Source organism: Trichoplax adhaerens, genomic scaffold, assembly GCF_000150275.1.
Source record: "Trichoplax adhaerens TRIADscaffold_8 genomic scaffold, whole genome shotgun sequence".
In the NCBI taxonomy this organism is placed as follows: Eukaryota; Metazoa; Placozoa; class Uniplacotomia; order Trichoplacea; family Trichoplacidae; genus Trichoplax; species Trichoplax adhaerens.
Window position 1 is genome coordinate 2,979,044 of NW_002060950.1, and position 20,599 is coordinate 2,999,642.

The window sequence follows — 20,599 nt, forward strand, 5'->3', positions numbered from 1 at the left end:
AATACAGTTTCTACCTGCTTCTTTAAATTTTACACCTCATGCATAGAATTCAGAAACTGATTTTTGCTACTACATACAACACTAGGAAAATCGATTTCGTTTGTAAGTTTTTCACTAGATCCAATTTAACAAGTTAATATACAAATAGAACTTGACAGTATGTCATACTGCTGTCTTTATAGATAGCAAATAAACACAATAACTACATTGATTAAATTTAAAAAATGGAAGTAACTTCAGAAATAAAAGGCTGATTTCCTTTTATAGATCCAGAATTAAAGTATGGCTTCTTCAAGGTAAATTTACATATCATATAATCTATATTTGTATAGACTAATGCTAAATAAACCTGTCGAGATATGGCAAGAAATACGGAATTTTACATCGTAATTAATTTTTAAATATTTTAGTTTGGAATCCCATACAATATATGCTTGCGGAATTGAAAGTCGATTTGTCAAGGTACTGTATTTTAATGTATTCATTCTGACATTAAATAAAGTGTAGTAAAATAATATTACGGCCTATTTCTGCTTGGCAATGTTTTGGGAAAAAATCGGCTTCTCTCATTAGTCATCATTGAGATTTTTGCTCGTATTTACAATAATCAACTTAGTTCGAATACATGTATGAGATTAAAAGCGTCTATTTTTAATTACAGCTTTACCAATAACGCGACTTAAAAAATTGGAATAGGATTGTTTAGTCAATTTGATACTGCTACTTACATTTTCATTAATGAAGTTGGATAATTATTGTTTTGTTGAAATAATACTGAATTTCATGACCATACATACATATTAGTTATTTAAAGTGAAAGCAAATTGTTGTAGCTTTAGATAATCTGAAGGCAACGCGGCTTCAAAATTGAAAAGGAATTATTTAGTCTATTTGATGCTGTTTGTCAGCTTTTTTATTGATAGAGTTAGCATAATTATTATTTCGTTGTAATGTTGCTGAATTTCATGTCTGTCTAAGTTAGTGATTTAAATTGAGAACAAATTAGCGTTGCTTTGAGTTAGACAATCTTAAGGCAAGCTATGTTCTTTAACATTAGTATCAGACAATTTTTTCTAAATTTTGTTACATTTACATATAATTATTCCAATAAGCAATACTGCACCTAACCTTACCTAAAATAGTAGTGGCAAAGTGAATTGAATATGCCATTTAGATGCTATTAGCTCACCCTACAATCTTAAATAGCTATGAATAAATGTAGGTTCATTAGATAAAATTAGTTGCTTCTCATTCAATCTTGATGGTAACAATTTGTTTTAAAATAATACTAGATATTTTTATAATACTTTATTTATTTGCATTTGACTATTCTAACATGTAGTAACTTACCTAATGTTCCCTAAATTGATTGTGACTAAGTGAATTAAATATATCATTTAATCATGTAAGTGTTCTCACCGCAATTAATGTATAATATTTAACGATTGCGACAGAGTATTACTATATCTGATGAAATTGGTTACTTCTCATTCAATCTTGATAGCAACAATTACTTTTAAAATAGTTTCAGAAATTTTATAATGCTTTATTTATTTGTATCTAAATATTCTCATAAGTACTACCGTACCTAATCTGCCCTGAATTGATTGTAGAAAAGTGAATTAAATATGATATTTAGGTGCTATTAACTCATTGTACAATATTTTAATAAACTACGACAGAATGTTGCTATATCGGATAGAATTGGTTGCTTCTCATTCAATTTTGATTCTTGATGATAACAATTATTTTCAAATAACATTTTAGATGATTTGAATAGTATGGTACTAAACACTGAGCAAGAATTTATCCAATGCATAGAATGAAAGCCATATTTTGGCCTAGTAGTCGTGAAATTAATCGTTTTCAACGCTATTTTGTTTTAACCTAAACGAAGATATCATTCTATCATGATAGTTAAATAGATTATAGACGCTAAATCGATCCATGATATATATAACTTTTAAACTATTGATCTCTTTAATTCACATAGGACTTTGAAGAGATAGTTATTCAATTGGCTCCAGACGTCCAAATTGGTAATTTTAACACTTATATATGTTCAGCCAAGAAAAATTGGAACTTTGTGTAAGTCATCATGAATTTAAGTTTTCACATCGTTTTAAAATCGATGAAAGTTCGCTCCTTTTAGATCTGTAATGTTAGTTTTAAGCGGCTTATATTCCTACCGAGTTTAAATTAAGTTGCTAGAAATCAGAATGGTTCAATTTCAAGGGAAAATCTTTATTTGAAATCAAATTTGACAGTTTCTGCATATTTTATCACGCAAGATAAGGTTTTATAGTACTTTGAATAACTAAGAAAATTAGTAATTGCTTACCATGCTTGTTATTATCATTAGGGAATTATGCCTTTTTTCAGAAGGAGATTGCGTTACATTAATGGCAAAATTGAGAGGTTTAAAAATTAAGGAGAGCAAAATTCCTCTAAGATTATTTTGGCCAGTAGAATTGGTTAACTACAAACGCAAGCAATTGACTAATGAGGTTTTTAAGCAAATGGCGCAATTAGGTCGTAAAGCCAAGGGCTGTTTCTTCGATATAAGAATCGAAGATAGGTAGGTTGAATTGAGTGCTATACCCTCTCCTTTGCCTTTATAAGTTAGTTCTTCTATACTTATTTCGTTGATGATTAGAAATGTCCTAGTTCAATATTTGTAAACGGAATAGAAGAATGAATGATAAGTTTATAGAGTTCAGATGCGATATGCTAATGACATTTTATCGTCTGTCAATCCTTTAGAAAGATGCAAGCTGTCAAATTTTTGGATAAATTTCGATTTAAAACCACTAAAACGACAGTTAAAATATTCAATGTTCCTCTATGTATAAATAAAGTCAGTTAAGTTTGATGATGAACACTTTTTGTCGGATTTAGATTAGAGAGAAATTGACGTTGTGATAATGTAATTGTAATTCCATTAATAATGATAGATCGAGCTTTATCATTTGGCTGGGCAAGGTGGAATGGTTGCTTCTTTAGATATGGCGCAGACTGATCATGTGTAATATCATATGAATACTTTTTGTTCATCAGTAAACTAATTTCATGAATTATTGTATTGATAGAATTCACACGATATTTGATAATTTTAGAAGCTGATAAAGAATCTTTGATGATATCATTATTTTCAAAATTAGAAAATCAGCTGTCATTTGGTGGCTGATGCTTTTTATTTTGATTTTTTAATTCCCGCTAAAATGTATTGCAGCTCTGTAGTTCATATTAGCGGCGAGAATTTCTGGCTAGATGAACTTATGTAGCTACTTAAAAGGATGTTCAATATTCGTAAGCTAAATGAATTAAATAAATTTATCTATTTTCTTCTCTTCACAGGCAAGTAACTTATTTCAGCGAAGCTGATGCTATAATAGCATTACTGTGCCTGGATGGATTTGAATTTTTGACTTGCCAACCAATAATAGTTCAGTTTGAAAGCCAAAATAGTGAAGCTTTGTATGATGAGGTCTTTCGAATTCGAAATCTTCTTGAGAATCGACAGGATAATAGTAATCGATCAGCATCGCATTATCATGATGGTGCTCGATTTCCAGTTAAGCAAAAGAAAAAGTACACTTCAGGTGGAGAGAAACAACCATTTTCGCTCAATTCTTGTTTTGATCCAAGTTTGAGTTCGAAGCAATTACAGGTGAAGAATCCATTTGTTAATGATGGAATCAATCACCGTGACAAAGTGGCTCAAGACAGGAAAGAACAGAAAACAAGCAAAGGAGTAAACTTCAATAAGAGTCAAGGTACAAGAACGACACGAAGTAAACCAGTAACCGATGGAACAGGTGTTGAAAATTACGATAGTGCTAGAAAAGTACAAGGTAAAAGTATAAAAGCATATCTGAACGAAAATAAAGGTAGTCATCAAAGCATAGAACAAAATTCTGGTTTATCAAATAATGTACAGCCTACTCATGGAAAGCCTCTATCGATGAAACAACAGCGTGCGAATGGCAATGATTCTACTGAATTTTCCACATTAGCAAAAAATATGATTGAGGAAGAGTACCCTTTCTCCAAGAAAGCTTACATCCTTATCCAAAAATTGAATCTAGAGCAAAGAATCCGTGATAAAGGTTTTGAAATTTCGTTCACATTTAGAGAGGATGAAGATGGAGGATTATTAAGTGCAAGAATGATTGATGGCGACCAAGGTTCTATCTTGAAGGAATTAATGAATTTTTTCAACTGGGTCGATTCTAAAGAGGATTTATCTGATAGACTATGCAATTATCTTGCTATAAAGACTGATATGATGGATCTTCTAAATAAGAAATTTAATGATCATGATATTGATGGCGCAATCGTTCATACTGAGGAGAATACTTCCATATCTATTATTGCTAAGAATATGGCAGTATATTACAAAGTTAAAGCCTTGCTATTACAAGCCTTCAGTACTAAAACAACAATAATTTCTTATGAGAATCGCTTTTTTTCAAAAGACACTCATCTATTCCTTTCTAGTATTGAAGAAGATATTCCCGCATGTAGTAATGTCCTATTAGAAGCTAATTTGGATAAAGATACGAATACTTGTAGTATAGCAGTAACGGGTCCTAATAATATCGTTGAAAGTGTAATTCAAGCTATAGAAACTAAAATAGATAATTATAAATTAATCAAATTTGTTATTAGTGATATTCCAGTTTTGAAAACGGAATATTTACGGATGCACTTACATGGTGATATCCTGTCCTCAGAAAAGAAATACGGCTGCCAAATTAAAATTGAAGAGAAACAAGGCAGTGATTCTTGGTGTATGGACGTACGTAAAAACATTTCTGTAGAATGTTGCAACATTCATGAAACTACTATTAGTAACGAAATTCAAGCTCTGTTACAAAATATTACCACGGAAGAAGGACATCGGATTAGTAAATATTCGTATATTGGACGATTGTTTAGTAACAGCAAACATAAAGCCAAATTAGAGCGCCTACAAGGACAACTACAATGCTTGATCACTATGACTTACGATAATGAAAGGTACCTATGGCATTATAATTGACCGTTAAATGAAAGCAATGAAATTAATTAATCGTATTAGATTTACAGCAGTTATAAAATACAAAATGATGATTAAAATTGTATTAAACGTAAACAAGTTTAGAGAAAGGTAAGTCAGTGTGGCAACATTGTTACCTTAGCGAGGAGGAAGATGTAGTCAAAATGAAACGTTAATATGGAAATGGGATTACATTATTATCTATAGGGAATCTAGTAGTTAAGAATAGGAATCAATATGGATGTTGCAATCTTGCATTCATATTGTTACCCGTAGAGGTAGAGTTAGCGTTCAATTTATTGGATATAAATCGTTTTGCTCATTTACGTTTTCTTGTTTTATGTTTTAGTAATGAAAGTAAACCTATGGTTGAAAAATCTGTCACACTTGATCAGAAGGTGATTCTGCAAACAGCTAAACAAGAGGAAGTAATCACAGCTAAAACCGCCGCTCCTAGTGACTCAACTCAACCGGTTTCGCTAACAAGTAGTAACGAGAGGCAAATTAATAATGTTGCAATTAAATTGGTGCAAGGAAGACTGGAACAAGAAGGAGCAGCCTCTGTAAGTAGTAAAATAGAATTCGTCTTAGACTATGTTATTCCTAATTTAATACTTGATAGAATAGAAACATCTACAGCACTAAATAAAGAGTCCATTTTGAATCTTTTTATTATTTCCAGGCTGATGTTATTATCAGTTCCATGAGCTTGAATAATTTTGCAGAAGGTAAAATTGCTAAAGCACTATCAGCCGCTGGTGGAGCAGCGTATCAGCAAGAATGTAGTAGTCTGTTACAATCTTTATCGATTAATAGCATAGGCTGTACAAATGGGCAGTATTTTGGTTGCAAGAAAGTATATCACATTGCATTTTTAAGCTCCGACAAATCAACATCGGTAGGTTGAGAGCCAATACCTGTTAGAAAACGCTAAATAAAGCAAATACATTATTAGAGGCTATGAAATCATATAGAGTGCTTAATGTAATAATTAATAGAAGATGATGATGCTAGGCTAAGTAGTTTACTTAGTAAATAGAAGCAGCTTAGTAAATCTGACAATAATAAATCATTTTAATTGCCTGTTTTAGTGGCTTAGCCAACGTATTGAAGATTGCTTAAAAAAAGCTGATAATGAATCCATGCAATCAATAGCCATACCTATCATCGGCACTGGAAGTATTAACCTAAATATCGATGAAATTACCAAGGAAATGATAAAAGTAGCAATGGACTTTGCTCATAAGCATACAGGAAGCCTACAAGAAATCTATTTTATCGTCTTTCCTACTGACTTAAACGTTTATAGTGCTATGAAGCAATCGCTAGAATCGAGTAAAGTACTAGAAGTGCAACTTAAACAGCAAGCTAAACTCGTTAAGAAGGTAATAAAATCGACCGGAAATACCCCTACGCATGTAAATCTTAGCGGTACACAGAAACTATTATTTTCAGCTCGATGCGAAATCACTGAAACACCTATTTGTATTAATATCTATGATGGCAATATTCATGATGTAGCTGCAGATGCTATCGTTGATATAACATCTTTATGCCCTAAGCATTCGAAAGTTGATTCTCATTTAGACTTTATTCACTATAACGATGCTGGGCATACATCACAAACTTTGCGAAAACTCTCTTCTAAATCGCGCTCAACTATATATCAAGTTTGTCCTTACGGTTGCTTATCTGGCTTTAGTACTATATTAGCAATCATTAATGCCCGTGAAGAAAAATCGATCGCGATTCCGTTGTTAAGTCATGAAATGGATTTCACTCATGTTTATAGCTTAATAGATACTATAGAGATATTTATAGCTAATAATCTAAGTGCGGCAACGTGTATAAATTGTTTTAATTTTGTCATTGGATATAAAGATCGAAGTCGAGAATTCGCAAGCTGGATGCAAATGGTAATCGTCGATAAGCCTTTACAGTTTGGGTGGCAAATTACTCAACACGTAGCAGTTAAAGAACTTGGTTTTAATGTAACTTATGTCGCTAAAGATAAATCTATCATTACTAAGATGGAATCAGAAATGGAAGAACTTACAGATGCTTGGACGAGTCATAAGATGACTGAAGAAGATTATTTTGATTCAGTAGATCAAAATAGTTGGTCTGAGCTTGCGTTACAATTTTGGTCAGAATATAACACAATTCTAGTAAAGCAAGGTCAAGATAAAACTGTGTATATATACGGGTTCGAGAACGATATACTGAATGCTGTTTCAAGTATTCATAAGCTAAGTAAAACTTACTTTGAAGAGAAAGCTCAGAATGAAGTAGAGAAAGTTACAGCTGAAACAGCTAAATGGTATGTAAAAGCTGAAGAATCTAAGGCTTACTTTGGAGTGAAGCTAAACTACGAAATTGAAAAAAACTACAAGATTTATACTAAAGATAAGACCAAGAAGACTTTCGTAATCGATGCAGGAAATAAAACGATCGATTTCGGCGAAATGAATCTGAAGTTTGTTGATGGAACAGAGTATCCTATAGGAAAATCGTCAATAACAGGTGTAGCAAAGTATTGATATCTCATCAGTAATTACATATATATATATATATATATATATGTATACACTTATAGAATTTTTATAATTATTAGCTACTTTACTTGTATAATTAAAAATAGAATATATAATTTCGAAAGATTTCGATTAAGTCTATTTCCAGAGAGAAATTCGAAACTAGAAATATATCTAATTTATCATAGTTTGATAGTTATCTTTATTTATTGCTTTACTTGTATAATTAATTAATTGAATTAAAGATCGAATATAAAGTATAGAAAGATTGTAGTCTAATCTTATGTATGAATTGGTAGCTAGTAGCTTATCAAATTTATTATAAGTTACTAATTTATGAAGGAGTTAGTTATTCCTTACAGCGATCGTGATTTAATCTTATGATGGCATTATAATATATATGGCTTGCTGTTTATTAGAATTGGCTATACCTACTAACTGGGAATACCAAAATCAAGAAGAGATCAAAGATGGCTACTTTCACATAGCCGATGTTACAAATCAGGAGGAAATAAATGAAATTTCTAGCATTCCAGAACTCGGTGGAATCAGAGTTAATAGGTTACAAAGAGTTGAAAATTGGAATTTATACAGAAGGTATCAGATCATGAAAGCTGACGTGACTGCAGCTGTTCAGAAATATAAACCAGGAACTCAAGTTGAAAGACGCCTCTTTCATGGTACTGATAGTAGCAAAGTAGCTGGGATATGTAAGAACGGTTTTGATAGGGATTATTCAGGGACAGCTGCAGGTTTGTATATGTTCAAAACATATGTATAAACATGTAATACTATTTTTATAAGTGAGTTTAAAATGATCAATTCCATACAGAATATTCGAAGACAAAATCTTGTCTGGCTGAAATTAATAGAGGGTGAAAATCGTTAAATAAATTTTTTCCCTTCCATTGGGTAGGCTCTGCATATGGTACAGGAACTTACTTTGCTGTCAAAGCTGAACTTTCGCGAAGATATGGCCATGCATTATTACTAGTTCGTGTACTAACAGGAATCTCTGGTGCATCAAGCGGCAGTAATCAACCTAATTTATCCAACATTCCCGGAAGCCAGGATGAACGTATACATTCTGCTGTGGATAATATAAGCAACCCCTCTATGTATATTGTATCGAATGATAATTCTGCTTATCCAGAATACATTATCCATTTATCGTGAATTGATCAGCAATTATTTTATCACATTGAGTATCATGATCAAGACGTAGAGCTAGTCGCTTGATAGATAAATTAGTCATTGATTAGTAAGTAATATCATTATTAACCTCTAAATCTTTTTACTTAAAGGCTTAAAGAAGTCATTTGTGTCACGTAAAGTTGAATAGTACAGTACTAATATTTTTGGATTAAGCTGTTCGAAGCTGGATATAATTAATGAAATTAAAGTGATACTAGACTATACGCTTATGGTTTGTTTAAAATAAATAATCACTAGTAAATTAATTGGATGTAATCGATTTATTACCGTATTTGAGAATTTTATTCAATATGTATCAAGATTTTAAGGTACGAGAGTTGTTGATAATCTCTCTATGACTATCTTGATAAGTTAATGAGTAAGTTTTGGTAAGCGCTTTACTTTGTGTGTACTTTCAAAGCCTGTGCTCATCGTCTATCAGATAATGATTTCATTGATTTCATACTGCATTAAAGATTTCCATTCCTTATACGTATTTCAAGATTTTAACTTATAAGGGCTATCGATAATTCTCTCTAACGTTATTTTGAATTAGTATTTGAGTAGATTATAGCATTCCTTGAATATTGAGCCTTGCCAACAATAACTAATATATGACAGAGATTCGATTAACCAATGCCATCAATCTATCGTAAAGACATTAATACAAGAAATTACGTCTATTTTATAGATTGATTTAAGTGATTTTGAGACTTAATTGCACACCCTTAAAGTTATTGCTTCGCATCTATGCAATCATTTCACCTTCCTTGAAGATCATATATTAAAGAAAGTACATAACATAAATTGAGATATGTATAACGGCCCTGCGAGTATATCAACAGCATTTAATTCAACAAATTATAATCCTATCCAAATATTTAAATATACGTTCTTCTTTACTGCAAGTGTTAATTTGTCGTTCACATTACTCAATATACTGCATGTTTGACTATTTTGCACAACGAAAGGCATTTCAAGCTGAAGGGTGTAACAAATTGATATTACTGGATATTATTAACTACTAGTACTACAAAGTAGTTATTTAGTTAAATTTCATTAAATTTCTATCTAGACGAATTGATCTAGGAAATTCCATCTAAGTAAGAATACTATGCACTCAGTAAAGTTTGTAATAAAAGGGATGCCTTACAATAACTATCTTAGGCAAATAGTATTTCTAAAAGGCTATTATTACATGGTTTTGGAATAGTAGAAAGACGTGATAGTCATTTGATTAGCGAAATAGCGATTACTGTAATCTTTATAAAGTCCGGATTTTTTTCGGATTCGGATTCCGGAACCGCGGTCGGATTTATGTCCGATATAACTTTCCTGTTTTAATTTTATGTCTGATATAATTTTCCTGTTTTAATTTTTGAATTTTTGTTCATGAAAAATATCCTAAGAGTTGATTTTTGAAATTTGAACTTTTTGTTATGAATTTGAAACTTTGGAATTTTATGACGTGACTTGAAGTCACATTAGGAAAATTTAGTGAGGATAATAGAAAATAAGATGGAAATTGGCAGAGGTTGGGTTGATTGTTAAGTAGTTAGAATGTTATTTTTATGACTAAATCTTGATGTTTAAAGGTTGATTTTTAGACTTTTATAGTGTATTAATGATAGAAATTATGTTAGAAGTGAAGTTTGATGTATTTTTATAGTTAGCTTGTTAGTTTTATAGTGCTTTGTAAGGGAATCATAGGGTAAATTGTGTCTGAACTTTGAATGATTTTTGTTTTCTTAAATGGTGCAAAGTAGTTTTCTAAAACGGATCTTGAGAGCGATTGGTTAGCAATTGTTTAGTTTTAAATACCTCTGACGGCTCTAAGAAGCCTATAAATGATAGTGCAATTAGAAAATTTAGAGAGAGGAGAAGAAGATTTTATTTGAAGAACTTGTTGAATTTAAAAGGCCTTCGGGGTCGAATTGTCGTAAGTTAAAACGTTCTTCTTTTTGAAAGGTTGTTTTGTCGTTGACAGTTTTTAAGTCTGTCACTTATTTTATTAATACTTAAAGCTAAGTATTTGTAAGGTTATTCGGTTTATACTTCTGTCCATTTTGTTTTGAAATAAATTGTCGTTCGATTATTTCCCCAAATTTTATTTGGTGTCAAAGTTTCGCTAAGTCGACCGGAGTGCAACGAAAGTAGAATTAAAGTTTGTTAAAGTTTTGTAGCTTGATCTCTACACTTTTCATTTCATTACACTAGTCTAAAATCTAAAGTATTCCGAGTTCAAAGCGAAGTGAAGTCTCTTGTCTCCCGTAAGCTCATGTCTGCAGTTCTAATATACATTTCGTTAAATCCATTTATAACAACTTGATTAATCTACAATCAGACATGAGTCATCAAACAAAATACTTTTCTGAAATAGTACACCATTATCTTCTATAATTTAAATCATTCTACTTAAGATGTCACTACTCTTCTATTAACGTCTAGCCACTTTCTCCGAAGAGCATCTCAACAAATACGGTGTTTCTAGCGAAATAAATCTTGTACTATAAGTAGTCAACTGGCTAGTATTAATCATCACCGATTTCTAATATAGTAGTTAGCAATCATCTAATATTATTAGCTTCAAGATAATATCTATTCAGAGTAGCCTAGCTATATCAAATATAGCTATTCTTATAATCAAATATAAATGCAACACTACAAGTTTATTTATTGGTTACGGTTATTCCGATAATGTTTACTTACTTCTTTAGTAAGATGTAATTATTAAGATATTATGACAGCAAGAAGACTATATAGCGATGACACTGGACATTTACTTAACGTCTCATGCATTTTAACTATAAACCAGAGCGGAATGATGCAAAGAAAACTTAAAAAAACTTGAATAGAAAATAAATTAAAATAAGACAATAGGTGTCTATAGAGCTCAAAAGTTTTATTTCAATTCCTTAATCATTGTCTTTTACTTTCGTGAATTATAATAGGAGCTAGCAGGCTACTGATTCATTATTTTATTATTATTTTAATTACTGGATTGCTATCATGCTAAATTCTAATGATGGAAAGATGAGGCGTGGCTAAGCCATACTCAGAATTATATTTCGTCATATACGGAGAAGTAGTAATTTTTAAAAATTTCTTTATTATTTCGCACTGGTTATTCTCGACCTAATAGAAAAAAAGAGTTAAGGTAGCTTACCTCTATTCAATGGTTCTTTCCATCGAATAGATAGATTCTTCGTTTCCTTCTAGAATATCCTATCTTTTAACTTATTTTAGTCAGTAAACAGGTGCGATAAAGTGCATTGTAAAACAGTGGAGTGGTTGCTTTAAGCCACCTTAAATATTAAATTGCATTGCATCAAAGTGTTTGTTGAGTAGATAGTGATTGACTTGGGTCATCAGCTATGTCATAAAATAAAAATTATAACATAGTAAATTTTAAATTTAACTTTTACAAATCCTCCATTCAACATGGTTTCATTTGGGTAAGGCTGTTATAAATTGCTATACCTAATTACAAAGATAGAAATGATTAAAAATTTATTCACTATCTTAGCAAATATCTTGCTTTTAATTTAACTATACCTTGTAAGCTGCCATGTTTTGCTAGTTGTGAATCTGTTTCAGAATTAATTTGGAATTGTTATTATATCATACGCCTTTGTTTTTGTGAAGGGTTCGTAAATACTGTCGATATAAATTTTTATGATATAACACGAAATAGTTCTACTGTGGATGATGTCATCAATAGATGATACTTACAACAAAATATCGTACGTCAGCAGCAAGGGAGACTGTGAAAGAGATTAATTGCTGTTTCCTGAAGTATTATCGAAATAGTTTACATTAACGACTAGAAGCATTTAAAGATTTGACGTACAAAATAATTTGCCTGGGCGAAAATGACTTGAAATGGTATCCGATATAGAAGGATTCTAAATTAGAACTTTTATTTATATTTTAGTTCAGAAGAAACTACAATCTATGCTTGTGGAATAGAACAGCGAGTTACCAAGGTAAGTTGCCATACGCTTTTCGAAAACCATAACGTCCTTTGCTATCAAAATAACCTATGACAATTAAGTGATCTCTCCTATTCCGATACTTTATATCTTTGCTAGAAATAGGTCTCTTCGGAGCTTTCGTATTATTTACAGAAGATTCTTTTAATTTGAGCTGCCTATAATATGATTTGCCCTTAATATTATCAGCAGATGTTAGCTACTGCTACTGCTACGTTATCAACATGTATACCTTTTAATAGAAGTTTTACTCTATTGCATCATAGACTTATATTCGTTAATGCGATTTGATTCCAAAACGGATTCAGCAGGATTTGAAAGTAGTTGCAAATTATGAAACTGACTAACTTTCAGTCACGTAGCCTTAAGTTTAGCAATTGCGAACCACTTAACATTACTATTAATAATTTTCTTTTATAGTCCGGTAACTTTTGTAGTTCCTATAGCGGTAATGCGTAATAGTAGATCAAAGCAGGCTCGAGAAGGATTCGAAAATAATCTACTCGTATGTTGTTCTTTGCCAGTTTCATAACTTAAAATGGTTCCATCCACATCTTCAGCTCTAATATATATCTATAGTATCATATGTACAATTTAACGTAGTATTAATATATTAATTAGATCCCAACACCTACTAACAAATGATTAAGGAGATTTATGGCAATAAGACTTAGCATCTAGAGCCATTAATACAGATTGTAACTTCAGAGTAAAATTTTTACACTACCTGCTATTGTTTTGAAATCGCAGATTTCGATCTTTAAACCAATTTTATGCTGATTCTATGCTATAAATTAAATTAACTGGTCTATGTAAATACGTATCGTTATTATTTTTTACATATTGGATTTCTGTAGAAATTTAAGCAAAGGGTCCGTAATCTTTGCAATAATGTTGGCATTACTATAACCAGATATACTTGTGATAAAAGAAAGAGTTGGAATCTTGCGTGAGTAATGTTGATAATTAATTTCTGTAGCAACATGGCCATAATATTAAGCATGATTGCTTTCAATTACATCAGAATTTTATACTAAGAGAGCACTTAGACATTTAATCAAAGGGAATTTAATTTCATGTAGTTAAAACATTTTAGTTTATTCAAGAATACGATTATAGATCGCTATTTTTATTTAGCTTATAGTATCTGGGTTTATTTCTAAAATCAACTTCGTGTTTACTCGAGTACTCGATTCTAAATGTCCTAAATAATACAGTACCGGTATATTAAACTATTGCAGAATGATAAAGAAATAAAAGTAAGCCTTAACGAATGGCATACTAATCGCCTATATTCATTCTAAATATTTTTCATTACCTGATATTAGGGAATTGACTGTCGATTCGAAAGATGATGCCGTTATGTTGATGTGTCATCTGAAAAATGTAAAATGTGGAAATAGTAGATTTGGATTAAGAATGTTTTGGCCAGCAGAAATGGGACAGAAAAAGCGTAAAAAATTGAATGCGATGGTTCGAAAGTTTATGACCGCTTTAAATAGGAACGAATATGGCTGCTTTTACCATAAAGACATTGAAGAAAAGTACGTTCCTAACTGATTATTATTTATAAATTTGCAAACTATTTCAATTATCTTCTTACGGTAGCGAAATTGAATACGTGATAGCAGGAAACTTCAGCATTAGTCGGCAATTAAAGTTATACCCAATATTTAATTGATGCAATTACTTAAATTTGTACCATATCTTAGAAAGGTTATGATTAACAAGATGATAGACAATTCGCAGTTTTTAAAGGTTTCAGCTGAAGTCATTATATCTAATGTTCCCGAATCAATGCACCAGGTTTGTGGAATACTTTGTCAACAGTTTTCTGCGTCTATATAATTGGTATTCGATTAATAATTATATATCTATATTAAAATCCATAGTTTGCAAATATTAATAGGTATCATTTATGATTTAAATTCATCAATTCTATAGATGGAGCTCTTCCATTTAGCGAGTCAAGCTGGAATCGTGACTAGCTTGAAGATGATTGAGTCTGATAAAGCGTAAGAACCATTATTAACATGGAATACTAGGAATGCATTATTACTTGTATTTCGTTCTATAGATCTAAATGCCAATTGGCTTTATCAGTATAATATAGAAAATTAAATTGCTATATTGCTATAGAAAGGCTACTCCAATTATAGTTGAGTAGCGTGATACTACTAACTTTAAAAACAAATTATCTCAATTTCAAATATCGGAATAGTAAGGTTACTAATACTTTAAGTGAGAAGCGTGGAACTGTCGACTTCAAAAAAAAATTATCGCGTTTTTCAAGTATCAGAATAGTAGGACTGCTAACATTATAAGAGGGGAGCATGACGCTGTTGACTTTAAAAAACAAATTATCATATTTTTAAGCATCAGAATAGTAAGATAACAGCTACTACTATTATAAATGGATATCATGATACTATTGACTATAAAACAAATTATCCTATTTTCAAGTATCGGAATGTTCATAATTTTAGATTTCCATGCATCATCTACGCGTATTTCGCGCTTGCGAAGCTATGGTTCAGCCCTAAATATATCTAATACTAAGATTGTTAAAGGAAAATCACTCTGTTACGAATTGTATATGAATCGTTAATACTGATATATAATAATTTAAATAGTTTCAAGTTAATCTAAAGATAGACTGATTTGCAGCTAGATAGTCCTTGGTAGTTATAAGACGAACCGAATATATGCAACAAAGTGAACTTCCCCCCAAAATTATAGTTCTCATTTTATTTTAAGAAATATTTTATCACAAAGGCATAGTTCAATTCTTAATTTTCAATTAATCAAAAGGATTATGCAATCGAATGGAATTCGTTTAGTATAGAGCATAGAATTCGGAGCAGCTATGAGCCAAATAAAGCTACTAAACGTATTTTTACTTTCATTCTTTAGGCGTGTGGTCTATCCTAGACAATCAGACGCTGTTATTGCCTTATTATGCTTGGACAAATTTGAAATTTTAAGCAATCAGCCAATTCATCTAAAAATTCTTCATTCTGCCCAATTTGAATCATTGTATGATGAAGTTTTCCGACTTCGAAATATCTTGAAGAAGGAACGACGCAACAGCGATTTTATATCATTGCAGCAGGATGATATGTTAAGTCACGAGGAAACAGATCTTTCTAGCGATCAATTAAAGTTTGCTAATCAAAGAGGAAATGATCTACTGGAATCTGAAATGGCAGAAAATCGAAGTAGTCATAAATTTGATAGAATGGCAGAAAATATCAAAGAGACCAATATATTTAATGGAATGAAGTATGGGGATATCGTAGATGATGAAGGTGAAACTAATGAACATACAATCAATTTGAAGAACAATATCTCTCGAATTAGAGTACAAATTTCGTACTGATTAGTTAAAATTGGCCTATAAAAAATTGTGTTTAAATCTAGTTCATGAATGCACTAATTCTATAATTGTGCCTATATATCGAATATAGATATGATTAAAAAAGAAAATATTCTACCCCAGGAGGTTTGCTTTCTTATTCAACAAGTTAATCTAGAGCAAAAACTCAGGGATAAAGGTTACAAAGTTTCATTTAAGTTTACAAACTGTGATCGGGGAAGTAAATTAACCGTGTATATGATTAGAGGAACGCAATATTATATTCACTACACCTTGAGTAATTTCAGTAATGTTGTTGATGGAAGAGGTAGCTTATCAGATCAACTATGTGACTATTTTGCACAGTATACTGAAATGAGAGAGTTTATGAATCAGAAATTGCGAGATGATGATATTTATGCTGGAGTATTCAAAAAGAGCGGTAGTACCTATGCGTCTATTGTTGCCTTAGATGTTGAGACCCATCAGAGAGCAAACGAGATTTTACAAGAAATCTTTTGTACTCGCTCTGTAACTTTTGCTAGCGAGAACTTGCTCTTATTAGATGATAAAGATGAGTATCTTTCTAAAATTCGAGATGGCCTTGCCTTTCGTGATAAGGTTCACTTTAAAGTAAAAGCAGACAATTGCAGAGAAAATAGAGTTATAACGGTAACAGGTCCTCGCAAGATCACCCACGATGCATTATCAATCCTTTCCATGCTAGTAAAAGACTACGGATTGGTAAATCTAAGTTTCAAAGTTACCCCTCCGTCGATATTGGAATATCTACAGATATATAGGAAAGAAAATATTCAGAAATTGGAAAATGAGTATAAATGTCATATTGAAATGGCAAAGGCACTAGTGAATACTGTTAGTCGTAGTAAAATTACAAAGAATATCACCATTCAGTGTGCTGAGTGCTATAAAACTGTAATTCGTCAAAAATTAAATTCTATGATCGGAGGATTTGTCACGGAGAGAGAAGATTGGATCAGTCAATACTCAAAAATTGGAAGATTTATAACTTCTAGTCAAAACATCATCGAGTTGGATGGGTTACGAACAGAAATGCCATGTGTTCTTATAATTACCAGAAATGGATCTTACAGGTGAGCGATATATGGTTAGAATAGGATCTAACTGGGAGATTCCTTTGATGCTTACTATTTAATAGTAATTATGCTGAGCAAATGTCACTAAATGAAATGAAAGCATAAAAAATTATTTGACGCTTAGAAGCGGATAAAATCATAATTTAATGAGGATACATTTTGCATCAATCATGCCTTATTATTAACACCAATGGTACATGATATCTTAGGCATAACTACATAAATAAATTACTTGAGCGCTATTTTCTGTAATATTGATTACGATGCTGTTTCACAAATATCCATAATACAGTGTTTATTCAGTGAATGAAGGCAAACTGAAGCTTAATTATCAAAAGAAAGAGAAATCCGAAAATGTTCCTAATAAACCCATTCAGTTAGAGACCGAGAGCGTAAATCTGCCAGAAGCTACAAAATCGCCTACTATGCCTGCCATACAAAATAACGACTATGAACTGAAAGTCAATAATGTTACTATTAGAATATTAAAAGGGGAACTTGAGAAAATAGGAAAAAGTGTACGTATGCATAGTATTAAAGAATAAGTGTTCTAGGTGCTATATAAATTAATCATGATTCACTTCTTGCTTTCCTGTGCTAGGTTGATGCAATTGTTAATTCAGTAGATCATGATAGCTTTGATCATGGAAAAATTGCAAGCTCATTAAGTAATATTGGAGGAAATTCCTACCTAAAAGAATGCCGTAATCAATTAGGAGATCTCGGAATTGACAGTATCGGTTGCACAAGTGGCCATTACTTTGGTTGTAAATCAGTATATCACATTCTGTTCTTAAGCTCTGACAGGTCATTATTAGTAAGTATAGCATTGAATTGATATCGAATGTATTTCATAAAGTATTACATAGCTAAAATTAAATTAAATTTAATAATTGCTTACTTCAATGCTACAATTATAGCCATGTAATGACGTCTATATTTCGTAACTATTAACATTTTAGTGGCTTAGTAATCGTCTTAGAGATTGTCTAATGGAAATAAACAATGATTCTCTGGAATCTATAGCCATACCAGCCATTGGAACAGGCCAAGCTGGCTTGAACGCTAACAAGGTTGCACAGGAAATGATGAGAGTATCTATTGAATTTGCCGTACATAATACAGGAAGTTTACGAAAAATCAATTTTGTTATTTATCCAACCGATGTTGAAATTCATAAAGCTTTCAAAAATGCGCTAAAGTCTAGTGTGCCATTAGCGACTGAATTGCTATATCAAAATGAACAAATCGAGGAGATAATAAAACCGATAGGAATCAAAAAAACAGATTTTGAGGATAAGAATCGACTGCTGTTCTCTGCTCAATGCCTTATTGATGAGAAACCTATCTGTATAAATGTTTATCATGGCAATTTAAATGGTTTGAAAGCGGATGCTATCATGGATATGACGGCTTTGTGCTCTAAGCACAGTAAGGTGGATTCTCTTTCTGATACCTTACGAATTACTGATACAGAACATACATCGGAAACTTTACAAATTCTACCTATTTCTGGATCGGATTGTAAAACCTATCAAGTTTGCCTTTACGGTTGTTTAGCTGGATTTAGTAGTATATTAACTCATATGAATGCTAATGGCGAAAAATCTGTCAATATTCCGCTCTTGAATATTGAAATGAATTCTGGTCATATTAAAAACCTTATAGATTTCATCGAAACATTCATAGCCGAACATCAAAGTTTAGATATGAGTATAAACTGCATTAATTTTGTCATCGGATATGATGATCGAGCTGAAGAAATTGCAAGTTGGATGCAACGGAAACTAAAAAGCAAGGCTGTACAGTTTAACTGGCAAACCTCTTGTGATTCATCGATAAGAGCATTGGGTATAAATATATTTTATATTGCCCAAAGTAAAGAGGCAATTACGAGAGTCAAATCAAAAATTGAAGAGTCTAGTCATACTTGGACATGTCGTAAGCTGACTAGTAAAGAATTTTTTAGTCATATTGATGAAAATCGTTGGCAGCAACTTGTTTTACAATACTGGTCAGAGTACAACACTATTCTTGTAAATGAAAATCAAGGAAAAGTTGTAAGCATATATGGATTTGAGAAAGATATCGCTGATACCATTTCGGCTATTCACGAACAAAGCAAAATATACTTTCAAGAAAAAGCTCTAGAGGAAGTCAAAGTATTTACTGCAGATAGCGCTAGATGGAGTGTAAAAGTCGGTCGATTTAGACGTCTATTTGAGCCAAAATTGAGCTATGAGATAGAAAAAAATTATAAGAATTACGTAAAAGATAATAGTAAAATCATTTTTCGAATCGACTCTGAGACCAAAACGATAAATTTGGATAGCATGAAGGTTACTCATATTAATGGAGTGGAATATCCGATTAAGAAATTATCTATTAAAGGTATTACAGAGCATAATTTAGAAATCGATATACTTGATATTAATTATTGCGCTTACCGGTGTATATTGTTAGTAATTAAACGTATAGTCAATTGATACTCGATAGAACGTTAATTAGCAATGTATAGATAAAAGCGTCATTTAATAATTAATAGTTCAGCTATTGCAAATGAGTAATGTAGCCTTTGTAAACGAAATTTATTTCTAAACATGTAGAAAGCAAGTTAAGACATGATATCCCGATACCCAGAAACTGGGAATACCAAAATAAGCATGAAATCAAAGACGGATACTTTCAAATAGTGAATGTCACAAATCAACGAGAAATAGATGAAATATCTAAGCTTCTAGGACTTAGAGGGTTTACTGTTCGTAATTTGCGAAGAATCCAAAATTGGAATTTATACAGAAAATATCAAACAAGGAAAGCCGAGGTCACCGCGGCAGTTAAGAGATACAAACCAGGTGCTGACGTTGAAAAACGTCTATTTCATGGTACTGCCGCAAGTAAAGTAGATGTAATATGTAAGAATGGCTTCGATAGGGACTATTCCGGGACTTCTTGTGGTATATTAATATTTTACTGTTAGCGTTATGCATGCATGCCATAACATCCTAGTATAGTATTGAAATCTTTAGAATTAGGGAGAAGTCAAATTAGTTATCATACATAACAACTATTTTATTGAAATTTTGATAGGTTCCAAGCATGGAACAGGAAGTTATTTTGGTGTGAAGGCCGAATATTCAAAGCTATTTGGCAAAGTACTTTTGTTAGTACGAGTTCTAACTGGAATTTATGTCAAATCAAGCGTTACTGACAAGCCGAATTTGTCTATGATTCCTGGAAGCAAAGGAGAACGTGCTCATTCTGTAGTAGATCATGAAAGTAATCCCTCTTTGTATGTTATTTCTAATGATAACTCTGCATATCCGGAGTATATAATATATGTACAATCAAATACCTACTTGTGA

General features: G+C 31.7%; 3 protein-coding genes across 3 annotated transcripts; all 3 read left to right on the forward strand.

The window, feature by feature from the left end:
- Nucleotides 1-282: 282 nt before the first annotated feature.
- On the forward strand, nucleotides 283-7,581 carry TRIADDRAFT_58762 (uncharacterized protein; the record flags this gene model as incomplete). The annotated part of the gene is made up of 9 exons (XM_002114646.1): nucleotides 283-296; nucleotides 411-462; nucleotides 1,994-2,088; nucleotides 2,363-2,578; nucleotides 3,358-5,022; nucleotides 5,084-5,152; nucleotides 5,391-5,604; nucleotides 5,724-5,939; nucleotides 6,133-7,581. 9 exons carry the CDS (start codon nucleotides 283-285, stop codon nucleotides 7,579-7,581), a joined length of 3,990 nt encoding a protein of 1,329 aa, XP_002114682.1.
- Nucleotides 7,582-7,975: 394 nt separating this feature from the next.
- On the forward strand, nucleotides 7,976-8,751 carry TRIADDRAFT_58763 (uncharacterized protein; the record flags this gene model as incomplete). The annotated part of the gene is made up of 2 exons (XM_002114647.1): nucleotides 7,976-8,327; nucleotides 8,492-8,751. 2 exons carry the CDS (start codon nucleotides 7,976-7,978, stop codon nucleotides 8,749-8,751), a joined length of 612 nt encoding a protein of 203 aa, XP_002114683.1.
- Nucleotides 8,752-12,210: 3,459 nt separating this feature from the next.
- TRIADDRAFT_58764 (uncharacterized protein) lies at nucleotides 12,211-20,599 on the forward strand (the record flags this gene model as incomplete). The annotated part of the gene is made up of 13 exons (XM_002114648.1): nucleotides 12,211-12,224; nucleotides 12,704-12,755; nucleotides 13,619-13,710; nucleotides 14,090-14,305; nucleotides 14,474-14,567; nucleotides 14,706-14,776; nucleotides 15,675-16,069; nucleotides 16,229-17,231; nucleotides 17,527-17,752; nucleotides 17,836-18,051; nucleotides 18,197-19,625; nucleotides 19,841-20,191; nucleotides 20,325-20,599. 13 exons carry the CDS (start codon nucleotides 12,211-12,213, stop codon nucleotides 20,597-20,599), a joined length of 4,434 nt encoding a protein of 1,477 aa, XP_002114684.1.